The sequence below is a fragment of the Heterocephalus glaber genome, unplaced genomic scaffold (genome assembly GCF_053883595.1).
Source record: "Heterocephalus glaber isolate CG9 unplaced genomic scaffold, H.glaber_assembly_v1.0 deba00001737, whole genome shotgun sequence".
Taxonomy (NCBI): domain Eukaryota; kingdom Metazoa; phylum Chordata; class Mammalia; order Rodentia; family Bathyergidae; genus Heterocephalus; species Heterocephalus glaber.
The window spans coordinates 3,716,983-3,735,764 of NW_028258445.1; the positions used below are offsets into that span (position 1 = coordinate 3,716,983).

The 18,782-nt window shown below is 43.5% G+C and overlaps 1 protein-coding gene across 13 annotated transcripts in view; it reads left to right on the forward strand.

The window, feature by feature from the left end:
• Fnip2 (folliculin interacting protein 2) overlaps positions 1-18,782 on the forward strand; it is a 136,223-nt gene that overhangs the window by 35,114 nt on the left and 82,327 nt on the right. Inside the window, exon 1 of one of the 13 annotated variants that reach the window (XM_021247479.2) lies at positions 36-2,897. The exons of 11 other annotated variants lie outside the window; for them this stretch is intronic. In XM_021247479.2, coding sequence (XP_021103138.2) covers positions 2,842-2,897 — 56 coding nt within the window. In that variant the 5' untranslated portion in view covers positions 36-2,841. Of the gene's footprint in view, positions 1-35; positions 2,898-7,501; positions 14,837-18,782 lie in introns of those variants that run through there. One more of the 13 variants, XM_087200309.1, reaches the window with a different exon arrangement.

Sequence of the window (18,782 nt, forward strand, 5' to 3'; positions counted from 1 at the left end):
TTTGAAATTTTAGTTCTATTTTAAAGTCTCAGAAAAATGTTTTAATTTATTGGTACTAAGGAGATGGAATTGTGTTGATCGGGAGGTTGATTTTCAAGAATGTCTCAAAGTAGGAGAAGGTTCACTGGTGGGTGTGTGTAGACGAGCGCTTTTCTTCACAGGAAGGGTGTAGACCTGGGCATTTGCTAGTGATCTTGGTGATTCTTCTCCTTATTTGCTGCTTTCATTACCTCTGCTAGAATCAGCTTTTGAGAAGTGGTTACACCCTGTCCTTTGGTGAAGCTTGAACAGTACTGTTTGCATTTATCAGGAAAGACATTGCAGTCCCCAAGCACGTTCCCAGGTAGTCAGAATTCAGGCGCCAGCCGGGGTGCTCCCTCTGCAGGCTGGTGGTGGGTGGAGGCGGGTGCTCAGGGAGAGCCTGATCCTGCTCTGGAAAATCCCTTTCTTGAGAAGGATGGTGGGAACAAGTGATAACTTAGTGGAGCACCTCTGGAAACAGTAGCATTATACTTGTGGCATTCTTATGGGTTATTTCATCCACTGTGGATAAATTCCTTAACGTCATTAGTAGTACAACGTAATCGAAACATTATTTGTGAAGAACCTTATTGGCTATCAAAAAGAAAAAAAGGAAAAATTCGTTGAGAATTAGATTTCATCCCAGAATCTTATGTCAGTAGACAGGAGAGCCAAAGGTTAAGGTCTGATTTTCAAGATTAGTGAAAAAGTTTCTAAATTCACTTCAATTTTTTTTCTTTTTTTCTTTTTTGGTACTAGGGATCAAACTCAGGACCTTGCGCTTGCAAGGCACGCCCCGGTGCCACTGAGCTACATCCCTGGCCGTATTAAAATTTCTTTTTCTTACAGAAGTTTTGTCAAAGTTAACATGTCTCGTAAACTGTTTACCCCATCAGTATGTGTATTGGTTTGGTTAAAAAATAGTGTCTGTCATGTAAAACTCTTTGTTCTGGTAGAAATTTAATAAAGTGGTGAACAAGAGCTCGGTGTAGGTTGGAGCATTAGGGAGAAGAGGGAAGTTGCTTTGCACGTTGGGTCACATGCTGTCCACTCGGTGAGGAGATGTTTGTAGAGGAAGAGGGAATGGATGATGTGATACATTAGAAAATGCGTTTGAGTGTTCATATAAGAATTGACTTTTATGATGTCTGTTTTTATCTGTTTCTTATCAAAAAAGGCAGCTGAGTTCAGGAGAGAGTAGCAGAGTGACTTGCAGTTTGTCTAGACCTTAATTCTGGTCCCCAGTGCTGCTGCTGGGAGCCCTGCAGCCAGCCTGGGAGGGTCTGATTCTCATTCTCAGCTCTGAAGCTACATAACAGGCGGGGTTATTGTAAAAATTACTTCTTCCTCAGAGATTCTAAATGTAGTACAGTGTTAGGACATTTGTATTCCTTTTTTTGGGTATTCTGTAGAATTTCAGATTCCTGAATAGTTGTTCAGGGTGAGTATCCACATAAAATATTATGCAGGGACACACCAATTTTTTTAAAAAAATTCTAAAATTTTTAGTATGAAGTGGTACTTCTTCCTTTCAGTGAGCCTGCTACTCTTTTGATAGGATTTTAATCATTTTTCTTGAAGCATTACTTTTAACAGAACATTTTTATATCCATTATCCCTTTTCTTTTTTTTTTTTTGGTACTAGGGATTGAACTCGGGACCTTGCGCTTGCGCAGCAGGTGGCAAAACCACTGAGCTAAATCCCCAGCCCACCCCATTTCTTTATGAGTATGAAATTGCCTTTAAATTTACTTCCCTCTTTTTAAGAATTTGCACAAAAAGGTTTTTTGTGTTTTTGTTTGTTCGTTTGTATCAGGGATTACTCACTGATCTACATCCCCAGTCCTTTTAAGACTTATTTTGAGACAAGATCTCGCTAAATCACTAAGTTGCCCAATGTGGGCTTCAACTTGAAGTCTTCCTGCCTCAGCCTCCCAAGAATGCTGAGATGGTGGGCATGCACACTATTCCTGACTGACATGCATTTGGAATTTGTCTGTGCTCAGTTGCCTTCATGGACCTCATCCACTTTGTCTTCTCTCTGTAATCTTGAAAGAACATTTCAAAAAAATTTGCAGTATTGTGCTTGGTTTCCAGAATTTTTTAGGACATGGGCCAGCATCGAGGTGGAGGTGAATTATTGACAGGAGCTTGCACCATGGCGATGGGGCTCCAAAGTGCTCATGAATTATGTTTGCCCAGGTCATGTGGCCCTCACTGAGGGAGACTTCAGCTTGCTTTTTGCTCTAGGGTATTATAAACTAGTAGCTTTAGGTGGTCGTATTAGTTGAGCAGGGTTTTTCCCTCCTCGTGATCTAGTTATCTGGCAGATGAAGAGAAAGCCCAGGAGCGCAGTGGAGCCCCAGGGGTGGTGCTGAGGGCAGCCGTCACGTAGACAGATGCAGTTCCGTGCGGAGCAGAGCGTCTGGCAGTTTCACTGCGGCTCTTGGTGGAGGTCGTCCATAGATAGTGTCTGCCCTTCTCCGCCTCTTCACCTCTGACAGCAGATACTGGGGTTCACCGCAGCTCACAGAACTCGAGCCAGTAAGGAAGTGCGCTTTTGATGAGGCGTCTTAAATGGTCTGTCAGTTGAAAATTCCTTGCTAAAACTCAAATCTGGTAACTTGGAAATAATAATGCTGAGTATATTATATAGTTTTTAAGTAATTGCTCCCAACCCTCTTTCTTAAAATCTAGACTATCTTAAACCTCCTGATAACTTCTGATTTTTTTCAGATTTTTCCAGGAAAATAGATGAGGCCATAGGGCTTTTGACGTGAGAAATCCTGAGAAATCCGGGAGTATTCACCAAAAATATCTATGAATCATTGTTCCTCTCACCTCAAGAGAAAGCTTGCCATCACCTTGCCTTTAAGGTGTGTCCTTCAGACACTGAGGAGGAACTGAAACAGCCCTTCAGAGTCAATTGTGCTTTACACTTTCATATCTTTTTTTTTTTTTTGGTGCTGGGGATCGAATACAGTTTCATATCTTGACATTTGAGAGGCAGGTGCTGTGCCACTGAACTAAATCTCTGGCCCTGTCTTGACATTTGAATTCCAGAGAACTCTCTGTTCTGCTTCAGAGTCACTGGGTTGGGCTGGGTGCATGGCCCCGTGGTGGAAAGAGCGGCTGCTTAAGGCCCTTGCTGTCCCCACTGCCGCGTGGACAGACACAGCTGCCGGACCGGAGAAGCTGGGAGTTAATGCTAATACTGACCCACTTACGTCTTAGATGGACTACGTAGATAGACCAGTTCTGCTTCCATAGGAAAATCCTTAGATGACTCTGGCAGAAACCAGAGTACTTTTTTTCCTTTAGCAAACTGCTTCTCACAGATAAACTGACCATAATTTACTACCCGTCTTTATTTATAGTAGCTAGGAAGGACCAACTAGTCAGATGTAGCGCTGTACTACGGCGACAGCGCAAACTATTCTGAAGAGTCCAGTGAAAAGGCTGCTAAAAGTGTAATGCAGGTTGCAGGTGTGTGAAGAATGTGTTCTGCTCATAGAAACAGTGTGAAAAACATGCCACTTTGATACCACTTAATAGAAAACGTAGCTGTTGGCCAGGCTGAATGAAGTGGGTAGCGAAGAAAACCGAAGCCAGTCAGCCGACAGTCTTGTGCTCAGGAGCCTTGTGGGCAGTTGTAAATTGCTTGCTGTGACTCTTTCACATGTGTTGCGTATTGCGTTGCAAGTTCTGCCCTTGCTGCGTTCCTTCCCTTTTTGCTGATTGATATTCAAGGAGGATTTTTCTTTGACTAGAGGAGTGAATCCCTGCTGGTTGATGGTTAGGATTTGAGATGCAGTTGCAGGCTGATTGAGTGAATAAATGAAAGATCACAGTGGTAATTCAGTATTGCTGCAGCTTCTTTTCTGATTCAGGTTCCAAGAATACTCATCTTTTCCCTCTGAGGACACACGGATTACTAGGGATGAATCAGAGCTGTCTAAACACAGGGCATTTTCATAGGAACTCTCAGCTGACATGCACTTTGTCTGGGTCTTGTTGTGATAGGGTCATGACGCAGCAGGGTAAGCACTTGTGACCGTGTCCATGGTGACAGTGCTGCAGACAGAGGATGAGGCTGCTTCCTCCTGGAGTCTGCAGGCTGCCAGTGGGTGGCTTCAAAGCCTTCCCCTGAGTTCCCTCTGGCTGGCCAGGAATCCGGCTGGATCGGGCCCGACTCCTGCTTCTCCTGTGATGACTCCCACTGTGAGTCAGGCCCTGGCTTAGCCTTGTCCTTTGATTGTCTCGGTAACAGAAACTGACTAACTGCTCAACAGGGATGTAGCAAGCCCTGGTGGGAATTGGTGAGAGCAGTGACGTGTGACTCACAGAAGGCTAGAGAGGCCCTCCCAGCCGGAGCTCACCAAAGGGAGCCCCGCCCGTGGGCTGTCAGAGCACCCAGGTTCTTGGAACTTTGCTTTCCTTTTTGGGGTCTCTAGGGGATGTTTGGGTACCAGGTACAAGTCTGTCAACCTTTATACTGTATCTTGAAGTGTTTAATTCTCCTGTCAGCTTAGAAAGGGTTTTTTAAAAAACTATTTTCAGTGCTTTATACAAAAGACATGAATGAAAATCCTTTTCTCTCGCCGCTACATATCCTTTCACTTTCATGCCTAACCCTACTCAAAGTGAAAAAGAAGAGAACTTTGTGAAGTTGTGCTATCCTCTCCCTTTCCCCTAAATTCACCTCGAATGTGTGAGAGTCTTTGGAAGGATCTTTGATCTAGAGATATTTTCTACCCTAATTTCATGATCCAAGGGTCTTCTCTACCTTAAATTCACTATGTTTTTGGAAATGTTGCCAAAGTATTTCTATTTTCTCTTCTAAAAAATAAAGATGGTGGACTGGGACAGTGGTTTCCAAATATGTGAAGTATTTTTCTTTAAATTTTTTTGTTTTGGTACCAAGGATCGAACTCAGGTCCTTCTGCTTGCAAAGCAGGTGCCGGGACCACTGAGCTAAATCCCTGGCTTTAAATGGTTTTTTTGAGACAGGGTCTTGCTGTGTAGTTCAGGCTGGCCTTGAATCACTATAGGCTGGCCTCGAACTTGGGACGATTCCTGCCTCAGCCTCTCAAGTGCTAGGATTACAGGTGTGGGCCACCATGCCTGGCTGTGAAGTCTTTTTTAATTCTTTTTTTAAAATTTTTTTGGTACTGGGGATCGAACTTGGGTCCTTAAGCTTGCAAGGTAGGAGGTGGAACCACTGAGCTAAAGCCCTGGCCCATGTGAAGTCTTTTTGTAAAAATACATTTTATTTTATTTTATCCCTTTCCTCCCTCAAGCCCCCTCCCCTCCCTGTGTACAGAAGCTTTGTTTCTATTTTCCCTTCTACTTTCATGCCCCTTCCTTCCTTTCTCCCTTGTTCCCCTTCCCATTTGAATACTTTGTTCCCGTTTCCCAACATATGTTATACATCTCAGTCCTTATTTCCACTGTCTTTTTTAAAAATGCGGATTCTTTTTTAAAATTTTATTTTATTTTAGGTATACAATATAATGACATTCATCATTGGAAATTTGCACCTTTACATAATCTCTCTTGGTTCTTATTTTTCCCCCTTCCCCTGCCCTCCAACCCCTCCATCCCTCCCTATTTACAGAGACTTTGTTTCCATTTTTTCATTTTCTCACATTCCATTCCCTTCTTTCCTTTCCCCTATCCCTCCCACTTCCCCTTTCCCCTTTTCTTCCCATTTCACATTATCTATTATACCTTTTGATTTTTACTTACACTTTCAGTTTCTCTAGAAAAACTATTCGGTATTTACACATGTGTGTCCTATTTATTTCACTTAAGAGTATCACCTCAATATGCATCCATTTAGCTATAAATGCCTCTAGTTTCTTGTTCTTTATGGCTGAGTAATACTCCGTTTTATAAAAAAAAAAAACAACTACATTTTCTTTATCCAGTTTCCAGTTCATGGGCAATTGGCTTGCTTCCAAGATTTAGCTGTCATGAATTGTGCTGCTATGAACATGGGTGCACATACATCAGTGTGGTATGATTCTTTTAATTCTTTGGGGAAGATACCCAGCAGTGGAATAGCAGGGTCAAATGAGACTTCCAGTCCTAGTTCTTTGAGCTATCTCCCTACTGATTTCCACAGTGCTTGCACCAGTCTACACTCCCACCAGCAGTGGAGCAGGGTTCCTCTTTCCCCACAGCCCCACCAGCATTTGTCATTGGTTGATTTCATGACAGCAGCCATTCTTTCTGGAGTGAAGTGGAATCTCAGCGTTGTTTTCATTTGCATCTCTCAAATGACCAGTGATGTTGAACATTTTTTCATATGCTTATTTGCCATTTCTACTTTTTTGTGTGAGAAATATCTGTTCATTTCAGATGCCCATTTTTGGATTGGGTCTTTAAATTTGGGAGGTCTGATTTTTTGAAGTTCTTTATAGATTTGAGATAGTAGACCTTTGTCTGAGGAACAGCAGGTGAAAATTTTTTCTCACATTGTGAGTTGTCTCTTCATGCTGTTGGTGGTTTCTTTTGCTGTGCAGAAGCTTTTTAGTAAGAAGAGATCCCACTTGTTGATTGTTTGTGCTAGTTCACAGGCAGTTGAGGTTTTGTTCATAAAATCTTTTCCTACACCAATGTCTTCAAGAGTTCCAGCCGGTTCAGCGTTTCTGTTTTAATATTTAGATCTTTAATCCATTTTGATTTTAGTTTAGTGCATGGTGAGAGATATAGGTCTAGTTTTACTCTTTGGCAAGTTGAAACCCAATTTTTCCAGCACTATTTATTTATTTTTACCATTTATTAAAGAGGTTATCTTTTCTCCAGTGAGGGTGTGTGGCTCCTTTGTCAAAGATAAGGTGGCTGAGTGTGTCTGGCGTTGTTTCTGCATCTTCTAATCTGTTCCACTGGTCCTCAGGTCTGTTTCTTTGCCAGTACCGTGCTGTGTTTATCACAGTAGCTTTGTAGTAGAGTTGCAGGTCGGGGATTGTTATACCCCCTGCCATGTCTCTGTTACCTAGAATGGCTTTTGCTATTCTAGGTCTCTTCTGGTTCCAAATGAATTTTTGGATTGTTTTCTCAAGGTCCGTGAAGTATGCTCCTGGGATTTTAATTGGGATTGCATTGAGTCTATATAGCAGTTTTGGAAGTATGGCCATTTTCACTATGTTGATCCTTCCTACCCAGGAGCAAGGGATGTCTTTCATTTTTTTTTTTTTTTTTGGTATTGGGGATCAAACTCGGGTTCTTGTGCTTGCACAGCAGGCAGAGAAACCACTGAGCTAAATCCCCGGCCCCATCCATTTTCTGATATTGTCTTCAATCTCTCTTTTCAGAGTGCTATATATAGTTTTTTTTAGTCTTTGATTTCTTTTGTTAGGTTGATTCCTAGGTATTTCAGTTTTTTGGATGCTATTATGAAAGGAATTGTTTGCCCTATTTCTTTCTCAGTGAGTCTGTTGTTGGTGTACAGAAAAGCTATTGATTTTTGTGTGTTGACCTTGTATCCATCTACTCTACTGAATTTGGTTATGAAGTCTAGAAGACTTTTGGTGGAGTTCTTGGGGTCTTCTATATAGAATATCATGTCATCTGCAAATACTGACAATTTGACTTCTTTGTTTCTCATCTTTATTCCTTTTATTTCTTTCTCTTGTCTAATTGCCGTGCCTAATGGTTCCAAGACTATATTGAACAGGAGTGGTGATAGTGGACATCATTGTCTTGTTCCTGATTTTAGTGTGAAGGATCTCAGTTTTTGGCCATTTATTATAATATCGACTGTTGGTTTTTCATAGATGGCTTTTATCAGATTGAGGTAGAGACTGTCTATTTCAATTTTTTTTTTTTTTGGTACCGGGGATCGAACTCGGGTCCTTGAGCTTGTGTAGTGGGCGTTGAAACCACTGAGCTAAATCTCCGGCTGTCTATTCCAATGTTTTGTAGCATTTTTATCATAAATGCGTGTTGGATTTTGTCAAATGCTTTTTCTGCATCTATTGAGATGAAATGGTTTTTGTCCTTGGCTCTGTTGATATAGTGTATTACATTTATTGATTTGTGTATTTTGAACCATCCCTGCATCCTTGGGATGAATCCCACTTGTTGAGGGTGTATGATCTTCTTGATGATCTTCTGCATTCTATTTGCCAGTATCTTATTAGTTGAATGCAGAAGACCTGAAAATTCTAAACAACCCAATATCAATCAATGAAATTGAAAATGTAAAAAAACTTACCAACTAAGAAAAGCCCGGGTCCTGATGGCTTCACTGCTGAATTCTACAAGACATTTAGAGAGGAACTGCTGCCACTGCTCTTTAAACTCTTCAGTGAAATTGAAAGGGAAGCAATACTCCCGAATTCATTCCTGGAAGCAAGCATCACCTTGATCCCCAAAGCAGAGAAAGACCCAACTGAAAAAGAGAACTATAGGGCAATCTCACTAATGAACATAGATGCAGAAATCCCTAATATGAATGTGGATTCTTGAGCCTCCCTTCAGAGCCACTGAACCAAATTCCAGGAGACAGAGCCTGTGGGACTTTGTTGATTAATAAACAGAGACACACAGACACAGACTCTCTTTCTCTCTCTCTCTCTCTCTCTCTCTCACACACACACACACACACACACACAGAGTAATGCCATTGGTGAACCAAATTTGGCAACTGTGTGATAGCTAGAGTCAGGAGTTCCTCAGCTCTTTCTAATTATCTGTCAGTGATCCATGAGACCCAAAGGTGATAGACAAATGGAGAGACTTGGCCTTGGGGAGTCGAGGGACTCAGAGCCATCTGGGGGAACCTTTTTTCCTCGGAGAGGACCAGCCATGTGGATGCTTGAGGGGAGGAAGTCTCAGAGTGAACAGCAGTGGTGGCGGGGTGTGTGTGTGTGTGTGTGGCTTAGGCAGCCACAGGCCTGTTGTGCACACTCAAGAGTGTTGCCCAGCAGAGGCGGCTGGAGCTCAGGAAGTAGGCTGTCCTGGGCATGTGAGGGGCTGAGGGGCTGGCAGACAGGGCTAGCAGGGCTGCTGCTGAGGGGCTGGGGGCTGCCCCTGACGCTCCCAGTGGCCACTGCTCCCAGGAAGAAAGTCCTGTCATTAGACCCTTGTTTCTTTGTATTTAAGCCTTGCTCTCTCTGAGCAGTAACTGGTAGCTTACTGTGAGCTACTTCTGCGAGAATCATTTCCTCAGCTGAGAGGAGCCGACCACGCAGAGGGGAGTTCTAGGAGCAGTGTGTGGAGGCTGTCCTCCCCTTCCCCGGTAGGAGGGTAGGACAGGCGGGCAGTAGCCTGTACTTCTGCTGAGCAAGGACAGACTGGAGGGCTACGAAGCCCACATTGTGTCCTGGGCTCTCATCACAGGGAATTCTAGCAGACTACATCAGACCACAGTGACCTTCAGAACAGCGCTTATTCCTGAAAGTTCTTGTTTTCAGAGTTCCCTTGACAGCTGAACTTTTGAAAAACTTTCCCTTTCAAATAAAACAGTTTTAAAAGCAGTTTTAGGTTCGTAGCAAAATTGATCAGACAGTGCAGTTCCTGTAATGCCCCTGCGCCGTGCACTTGGAGCTTGCCCCTGTCGACCCCCCATTTATTCCAGTTGATGAGCCCCACTGGTACAGCATTACCACTCCGATTCTGGAGTTTACAGTTTTGCACCATGGGTCACTCGTGTATTGTCCACTTCATGGCTTTCGACAGAGGTGTGACGACGCACATCCTTCATTCACGAGGCTGGTCTCACTGTCCTAGCAACCCTCTCTACTAAACCCCAGCAGCCATTCAGCTTTTACTATCTCCTTAATTTTACCCTTTTCCAGAATGCAGTTTGGTTAGAGTCACATAATATGTAGCCTGTGTAGGTTGGCTCTTTTCACTTAGCAATATACAAACATTTAAGGTTCTGCATCTATTCATGGTTTGCTAGCTCCTATCTTTTAGGTCCTGAATATCACTCCATTGATTGTCTTTTCACTTGCTGAAAGACAGCTTGGTTGCTTCTAATTTTGGGAAATTTTCAGTATACACTTTCTTTTTAAAAATTTATTTTATTTTTGTGTTACTGCGGGTTGAACTAAGGGCCTTTCCACTGAAATACATCTCCAGCATTTTTATTTGTTTGTTTGTTTTAAAGACAGGATTTTGCCAAATCATTAAGTTGCCCAGGATGGGCTCAAATTTGGGATCCTCTTTTATCAGCCTCCTAGGATGCTGGGAGTATAGAGGTGTGCTACCAGGCCCAGCCCGGATGTATGTTTTCAGCTTATGTGATTACATATCAAGGGGCTCAGTTGCAGATTGTAAGGTAAGAGCAGGTTAAGTTTTGGAACAAGAGGCTCGCCTTTGTTCAGAGCGGCTGCGAGCCCTGTTGCTGCTGTGTCCGGATGGGCGGTGCTCCAGAGCTATCCTGGGGGACTTGTCGTTGGGATCTTGTCTTACTTGTACTCTTCAAAGCACATCTTTTCCTATGCTTGCTTGCCATTTATTTATCTTTTTGGTGAAGTGTCTGCTTCCCCATGTACATTTCTTTGTCAGTTCACCTGTTTCCCTTGTCATTAGGGTTAATTGTTTATGCATGTGTGCACGTGTACATATATGCTCTCTTTATTGATAATGGACAAATAATTATATGGGCTGCAATGTGATGTTTTGATCTCTCTGTAGAAATAGTCAATCAAGCTAATATACCCATCTAAAATATTTTTCAAAACAATTTTTAATGAGTTTGTAGTATTTTATTTTATTTATTTTATTTTATTTTTTTGGTACCAGGGATCAAACTCAGGACCTTGTGCTTGTGAGGCAGGCAGTGGCACCACTGAGCTAAATCCCCGGCTCAAGTTTGTAGTATTTTAAATAGATGATTTCAAATTTTGGGCTGTATTCTGCTAATGGTTTACAGGTTTTGACTCTTACAGTGCAAGAATTACCCTATACTTGCTGAAATTTCCGACAGTCTTCTTGGGAGATCATTTTTCTTGTAGGAAATTCTTGTAGAATTTGAAAATTGAGATATAGAAACTAAAATATTGACATTCGAAAAGCGACTAGTGTGTTTTGTAGTGAGGGGCTGCCCAAGATGAGCCCTAGGTCAGACAGATTTACCCAGCTCTCAGAGGTAGCTCAGGACACCCACGGCCTCCCGATGTGGGCTCGCCCCACCTGGAGGCCACGTGAGGAGCAGACTGGCAGGGTGTGCTCTGCAGGCAGCTGGGGGGCCTCTGGCCAGTCAGTTGGGGGTGTTAACACGATCCGTTACCCTCTGCTGGGAAACCAGGGCACAGTGAGGTGGTCCCAAGCCCAGCACCTCGTTAAAATAAAACCACTCAGACAGGGCCTGAATAGGAGGGCTTTTTTCTTAACATGAAAAAGGAAAATGATATCTATTTGTCTTCAGAGATAATTTGTATCAAAATACGTATTTGAAACATACTACTCTCTTCCCTTTACCCTTTTCCCATTCCCTTTAGGTAATCACTTATACTAATTTCTTATACATTCTGTTAATATTTTTTGTGCAGAAATAAGAAAATACAAACATATATCCTTAACACAAGAAGGTAGTGTTGCTATCTAGACACTGTTGTTTTGCTGTTTGACTTCACAGTATAACCTGGAGATCTTACAGTCCAGTGCTCTCTCTCCCTCTCTCCAGCAGCAGCGTAAGTGATTTAATTTGCCTACCAGAGTTCTTTCTAGTTGTTTCAGTCATCTGTCCCCAGTCACTGTGCTGCAGTCAACACATTTGTGTCTGCTCAGGTCCGTAAGTGGGATTGTTGGATCCAAGGGTAAATACACTTACCACTTTGATAGTGGTGACAAACTCCCCACTGCATGCAGTTATAATATTTTGCATTTCTCTCTGTATTTACCTAACAGGATGTCCAGCGTTGGGATTTTTGCTGTGTGATTGTCATTTCCTTTTTGCTTTTTTTTTTTTTGGTACCGGGCATTGAGCTCGGGTCCTTGCGCTTTCGAAGCAGGTGGTGGAACCACTGAGCTAAATCCCCGGGCCAGTAGTTTGTAATTTGTGTGTGTGTGTGGTACTGGGGTCAAACCTAGGGCCTCATTCAGGGGGAGCACCCACTCTGGTACTGAGCTTCAGCCAGCCCATACTTGTTTCCCAGGGAAACCTGTGTGTTGGAGCTTCTTACACGTACATTGTGTGAGCTGCTTCCTCGTTCCTTGCTGTATCTATATAGTGCTCCATTATATGGACATACCCTCATTTGTTTAACCTCCTGATACTATTTCCTGTCCTTGGCTGTTCCCGACAGTGCTGTGTGGAATAGCTTTGTAATATACAAGTTTATGTATAGAATTTGTTCCTAGAATCACAGTTTCTGGATCAAGAGTATGTTTGTTTGTATCATCTGTTTTAAAGATAATATTTTTATAACCAGACATAGATGACAGTTTATTTTGGCTTTCCTATTTTGCAAATGAAAAACCTTACACAAAGAACTATGCTTTTGACTGTTGAAAACTTATAGGAAAATAGAAATATTACCTACCTGTATATAATTTAATTGGATTTAGAATTAATATGTAAAGCAATATGTTAAATATATTCACTTTGAAATCCAGACATTATCCATTATTAGTGTACAGTTTCCCTGGAAATAGGGAGGGGATGGGGTAACTGTTGATTCAAGTTACTTTTGAGCAGAACCATTACATATTTCAGTACTCCAAGAATATACCAGTGGGTCTTGACTGCTTTGGTTATGCAGGATTAACTTGGTGGATATTGAATAAATGAGCTCATGGAAATAAAGAGAAGCTTTTTAAAAAGTGCAGATAGTTTCTACTTTCTAGGCATCAGTAAAGAATGATTAGTGCTCATTTTAGAAATAAAGAGCCATTTTGGGAAAATGGCCATATATAGAGATTTTGAGTTTTTAAGAGGAGAAAGGAAAGAAACTATTAACAGTAAAAAATCTGGAAAACTAGCCAAGAGCGGCATCTTTTTTTTTTTTTTTTTTGGTACCAGGGATTGAACTCGGGTCCGTGCGCTTGCGCAGTGGGTGACGAAACCACTGAGCTAAATCCCCGGCCCAACTTTGCCTCTTTTAGGATTGCGCTTCGCCTGGCCCTCAGCTCGGAAAGGAGGACGAAATCGTCTTCTTCTGTCCATCTAGTTCCCTGTTCGTAGCCCCCAGCTCTCAGGCTGTGTCGCGCTTCATGCTATAGTATTTTGTCACTGCCGTGTGGAGCGTTCTGTGTTTCAGTGGTGGAGAGAGGAAAACAAACTCACAGGTACCTGCTTCACGTAAACGTGGCGCTCTCGTCTTTCTTAGCACTCACTCACGTTCAGGACGATCCTAGGGACCTGAAAGTCAAGTATTCCAGTCCCTGGTCCCTCTGCAGACACGGTAACCAGTATATTGATCAACGTCCTTTACTCCAGTTCCTGAATCCTAAAACGTCTGGAAAATCTCTTGAAACTGATCTGAACTCATGTGAGGCTATTTATAGCCTCTAATCCATTTGGCTAGGTATTCATAACTTGGGCTGGTAAAATGTTTATTTGATTGTGGGGTTTGATTACATATCAGACTCTGGAGAAGGTATTACATAATATGTAGTATAAGCATCTTTGTGGAAAAAAACAAAAAAGAACTCAGAGCCACTTGCCCTAAGGATTCCAGGTCAAGGATGTAGGTGTCTGAACTGACCTTTGAATTACGCTTTACGAAAGTGAAAGTGCTTCTGTACTTTTTTTTTTAAACAAACTTGTGTTACAGATGGGGCAGACATATTTTGGGAAAGCTCAGTGCTAGAGTTGGAGCCTTCTCGATTAGTCCTCTGGATTGGAACAGAACTAGAGTCAGAGCCCTGTGCACCACGGCGAGTCCCAACCTGTCGCAAGTGTGGAGTCTGCACCCCTGGTGTGGACTTGACACACACACACACACATACACACACCCCTGCCATTTGGACGTCCACCTCGGCCCTGCAGCCTCGAAGTTCGTCTCTGTTCCGGGCTTCCTGGGGTGCTGAGTGGAGCCAGGTGCTCTGGTGTGGGGTGGAGTAGTCTGCTTTCAGACTTGGCTCTCAGTGTTCTCCGTGCCAGGCTGCTGACTGTGAGAGGTTTATTCTTTCATTCTACACGTTCCCTACTTTTTTAAAGGCAGAAAAATTGCAACTGATATCCAGACAACAGGGGGATACTTTCAGTGGAAAAGTTTGTACCCTTGTATCCTGAAGCTAGCATTACGTGGGAAAGCTCCCGATGAGAACTGGACTCTAAGCATCGTCTACTGTACTCTTGACCACAGGATACCAGCTCAGTGGCGAACGGTCCTGAGGTTCCTATGAAAGCACACCAGCCAATTCTTGCAGCTAAGCCAGTGTGTAAATACAAAATAAGGAAAGCCAACCAATTTGCAAGTTCCTTTTCCTGTTAGCTGTCTTCCTGAGAATACTAACCGAGCCAAAAATAAATTGTCATCTGTTACTGCCATCTATTTACATAATTTTTGCCTGAAATAAATAGCTTTTATTAGGTGGGAAATAAAGAATATTTTGTGTTCACAGGATGAACTCTGATTGGGATCACAGACATAATCCACCCCCGCCCAGGCTTCCTGTTGTTTTCCTTCAGGTTGTAGTCATTCGGGTCTCACTGCTCCTGAGCAAACTTTCTCAGAGATTTCTATTTGTATTTAAAAACTTTTATCGAGGGAGAGTAGGGAAGTGCTGAAGTTCGGAAACATGGACTAGGGTGTGGGAGTGGCTAGCACAGACCCCGGTGGTGAAGGCATTAGGTGTGGCGGGAGCAGGGTTAGGACTTCTGCATTCTCCCAGCTGCTCCTGCAGCCCTCTGGTAAGTGGGCAGAGGTCAGTTCTTGGTATCACTCTTGTTTGCTTTTGTCTTATTTACTTGAACTTTTCTTGGGCCATTTAAAGTTCCCTATCACGTCTGACTCTTTAAATGTTTACGTTCTTGGATCATAACACTGTTTCTTAAACCCATCGTGTGGACTTGTTTTTGAACGTGTAGGGTTGGTTCCTTCTGTGAGAGCAAGACGGAGGAGCGTGTTAGGTTTTCACTGCAGGTGCACGCGTACCCACTGGTAGTCTGTGCTTGTTCCTCCCTCAGACTCTGACAAGGATCAAACAGTAGAACCAGTCTTGGAGGATTACCACGCAACACATCATTCCACTGCTCTCTTCCTCACCAGCCATTAATCCTCGAAACCTTGGAAATCCGAGACAGCGTCGTCTCTGCATTTGTCCTGAAAGTGGTCTTCTCAGATCTCATTGGATCTTTTCCTACAACCCGAGTCAGATCATGTCATTCCCGTTCTTGGAAACTTGGAATTGGTACACTGCTGCTTACGAAGCAGAGCGTGCATCCCTTGGCGCAGCGTTTAAGTCCCCCGAAGCAGACCTAGGCTGCCTCTCCTCCACTTTGCCATGTGATTCTTCTGCACAGATGCAGCTGCCGCACCCGAGGCTGCTTCGGTAGTGTGTCATCTGCCTTTTTGTGTTGCAGTGACTCCCTGTTCAATATTTCTTCTTCTTCTGAGGACAGCAGTCATTAGATTGGCACCTGGCCTTATTCAGTGTGGTGACCTCTGCAAAGATCGTATTTCACAGGGCCAGATTCATAGGTGTAGGAGTCCAGACTTGATCATACCAGTTCCCCAAGATGAGTGTAATTAGTATGTACTGCAAACATGTACTAATAAAGAGACTAAAGTAAAAAGAATTAAAACTTGATCATACCTTTTGGGTTGGTACCATTCAAACCATAACACATAGTTATAGGTATTTTAAAGAATATTCTGTTTTCTGTACTTCAGATCACTTGAGCTATTGTTTACCACCTTTCAGGGGAGTAATTCAGACTGTGGTCACTTGCTTTCTGCTCCTGATGGGTAGTTACAGGAGTAAGGCCTAGTTTCAGTTCTCACCAGGCCTATTTTAGCACCAGAGAATTTTAACATCCGAAAGGTTCACGTAACTTGTTTAAAATCTTAAAGGGACAAAAGGCAGACCATGCCGTTTCCTTGTGTCTGAAGTCATATTGTAGACAGAAAATACTTTGAGCCCCTGATGCCAGGTGTGGTATTCTCTTCTTGCTCTCAGCAGAAGCAGAGCAATGAGGTAGTTCTGTGTAGGATACATTTGTCTGAAATGCTGAGCTACTTTAAGGCAAAGCCATGGCTTATTTTTCATACCCTTTGAGTCACGCAGAGCTGTAGAGAGATGCAGCACAGGCATGCAGTCGTAGGGAGAGTTGTCCTCAGCTGAAGCCCAGGAGCCTTCTGCTGTGCTCCCAGCGGTGCCGTAATGAATGTTGACCTGATCTGGGAGGGAGTGAGGTGAGGACACAAACTGTCTGTGCTTTTGCTCTTTTTTTGTATTGGGGATGGAACTTGGGTCCTTGCGCTTGCAAGGCAGGCAGTGGAACCACTGAGCTGAATCCCCGGCCCCACAAACTGTGTGTGACTGTCGACAGCCCAGGCCAAGTGTCGCAAGCATGGCATGGAAAGAACTTGCAGTGTGCTGGGAATTTCTCTAGATATCTTCCTTAGTCTTCACAACAGGCCTCACAGAGGCGCTGGGCAGGCTTTCCTAAGACTAAACTGGCCAGGCGGAGCTGAGGTGTGGTCTGAGGCCCGTTTCTCTGAAGTGGTCATCTTGTTGCCTTCGCCCTGCCTGTTTCCTTCCCATCAGCGACTGCAGTTTCCTCTCCCAGCATCAGAGATGATGCCTGTGGGAGTTGTCATCAAGGTTCAAACTAGATAATATTCACATGAAGGGGCCGGGGATTTAGCTCAGTGGTTTTGCCGCCTGCTGTGCAAGCACAAGGACCTGAGTTCGATCCCTGGTACCAAAAAGAAGTTACATGTTGATAATACACAGGAGAAAAGAGCTTTCTTCCTGTTGGATAAAACACTTTTTAGACATTTTGGTCAGAAAACTGAATAATCTGACACATACTTTTCTGTATCTTTTATTTATATCTTCTTTTATTTGGAAAAATAGAACATTTAATAAACTGTAATGATCATTATTAAATTTGAACTCATATACAGGCTGTTTTCAGTTTTATATTGGACTCAGTACTGTTTCCTATAAGGATTGAATATCTTGCTTTATAAATTATAATGCTATTTTGGCAAAATGTAGTTGTTGGGCAAAATAGATTGAATAAGAAAATGTAAAGCAATTTCGTTTAAATGCTTGTCAGTTGTCTTCACTTGTAATAACCTCACCTGCGTCCTTTTTGTTTCGTTTCATGACATTCTGATGCTGGGGATTGAGCTGAGGGCCCAAACTTGCTAGACAAGCTCTCACCAGAGCTGCAATCCCAGCCCTTTTAATGTATGTTTTCTTTTTTCTCTTTTGAGGGAGTGAGTGGTACGGGGCGACTGGACCTTCCCACAGAGCTGTATTCCCAACCTTTAAAATTGTTTTTATTTTGAGACAGGATTTTGCTAAGTTGCCCGGGTTGATTGAGCTCCAATTTGTCATCCTCTGCCTCAGCCCCCAAAGTGCTGGGATTACAGGCCTGTGCCACCACGCCTGGTCCATACTGTGTTGTAATGCATATTTTCAGAGAGTGTTTCAATGACCTCTTGTAACTTTTCCATGTAGTGTGTGGGTCTCAGTCATCAGACGGTTTTGCTTGGGACGGACACTAGCTCCGGGAATAGTGCTCACTCAGGAGCGCTGGTTTTAGGTGCCAGCAGGCAGCTCTCATGCCATTGCTCACCTCTGCGTTTCCCCACGCTGACTTCATTTCAGGCAGGCACTTACCTCACGGTGGCAGAAATAACACCGGCAGCACCCCAGGTTGCCACTTGAGCTTGGGTCACGTGGCTGTGTCTCACGGCCATTCCTAGAATGTGGGCCACATCTGGCCCGACTGTTGGGGAGTTGGTGTCCAGAACGAGCTTGCTTTGCCAGTGTCAGAACGAGGGGGACAGGCTGCGGGGCGTAACTTGGAACACAGTTGGTTGAATGAAGCTACAACCAGAACTTTATATTTTTTGCTACTGGAATTTAAGAAAACAAATCTGCTGCCCTAAAGAACATGTTCACCATTAACTACTATTATCTGAAAAAGGAAAGGACCAAAAATATACAAGTCATGATTGGGTACCAGATGCTGTATCGATTTTCTTTTTTTCTTTTTTCTTTTTGTTTTGGTACTGGGGATCGAACTCAGGTCCTTGCACTTGAGCTAAATCCCCAGTCCTGTATCAATTTTCTGTAAAAATTGTGGCATTCACAGACCTCTGTGGTGAGGCTTACTCTTGCGGAGCACTAAGCGGTCACGTATTTTGCTTAATCCGAGTACTCATTGTACTGATGCGGAAATCCAAGGGCTGAGCGTGTATGGATCCAGATGTGTCCGACTTCTTTACACAGTCTCCTAGGGTTCGCGTCGTTAGTCTGGCCCGTCCACCTATGTGTCCGTCACCCATCCCTTCAGAATCCTCTGAGCGGTGGCCTCGTCTTCTCCGCTCTGCCTCCTGAGGGTCCTCTCTCTCTCTCTCTCTCTCTCTCTCTCTCTCTTTCTGTGTGTGTGTGTGTGTGTGTGTGTGTGTGTGTGTGTCCTGCCTTCCATACCAAGGGCCCCACCCCTGTATCCATTCTCTTCCACCTTCCTGCTCCCCATTGTCCTCACCAACAGTGCAGAGCCAGTCTTATCAGCCACCTGTTTTCCTTGGCTTGGAGCAGGACCCCGCCTCTGCTCCTGCCAGCTCCCCTCCCAGCACTCTTCTGGGCTTGTGTTGTGTTGTTTTCCTTCCCCG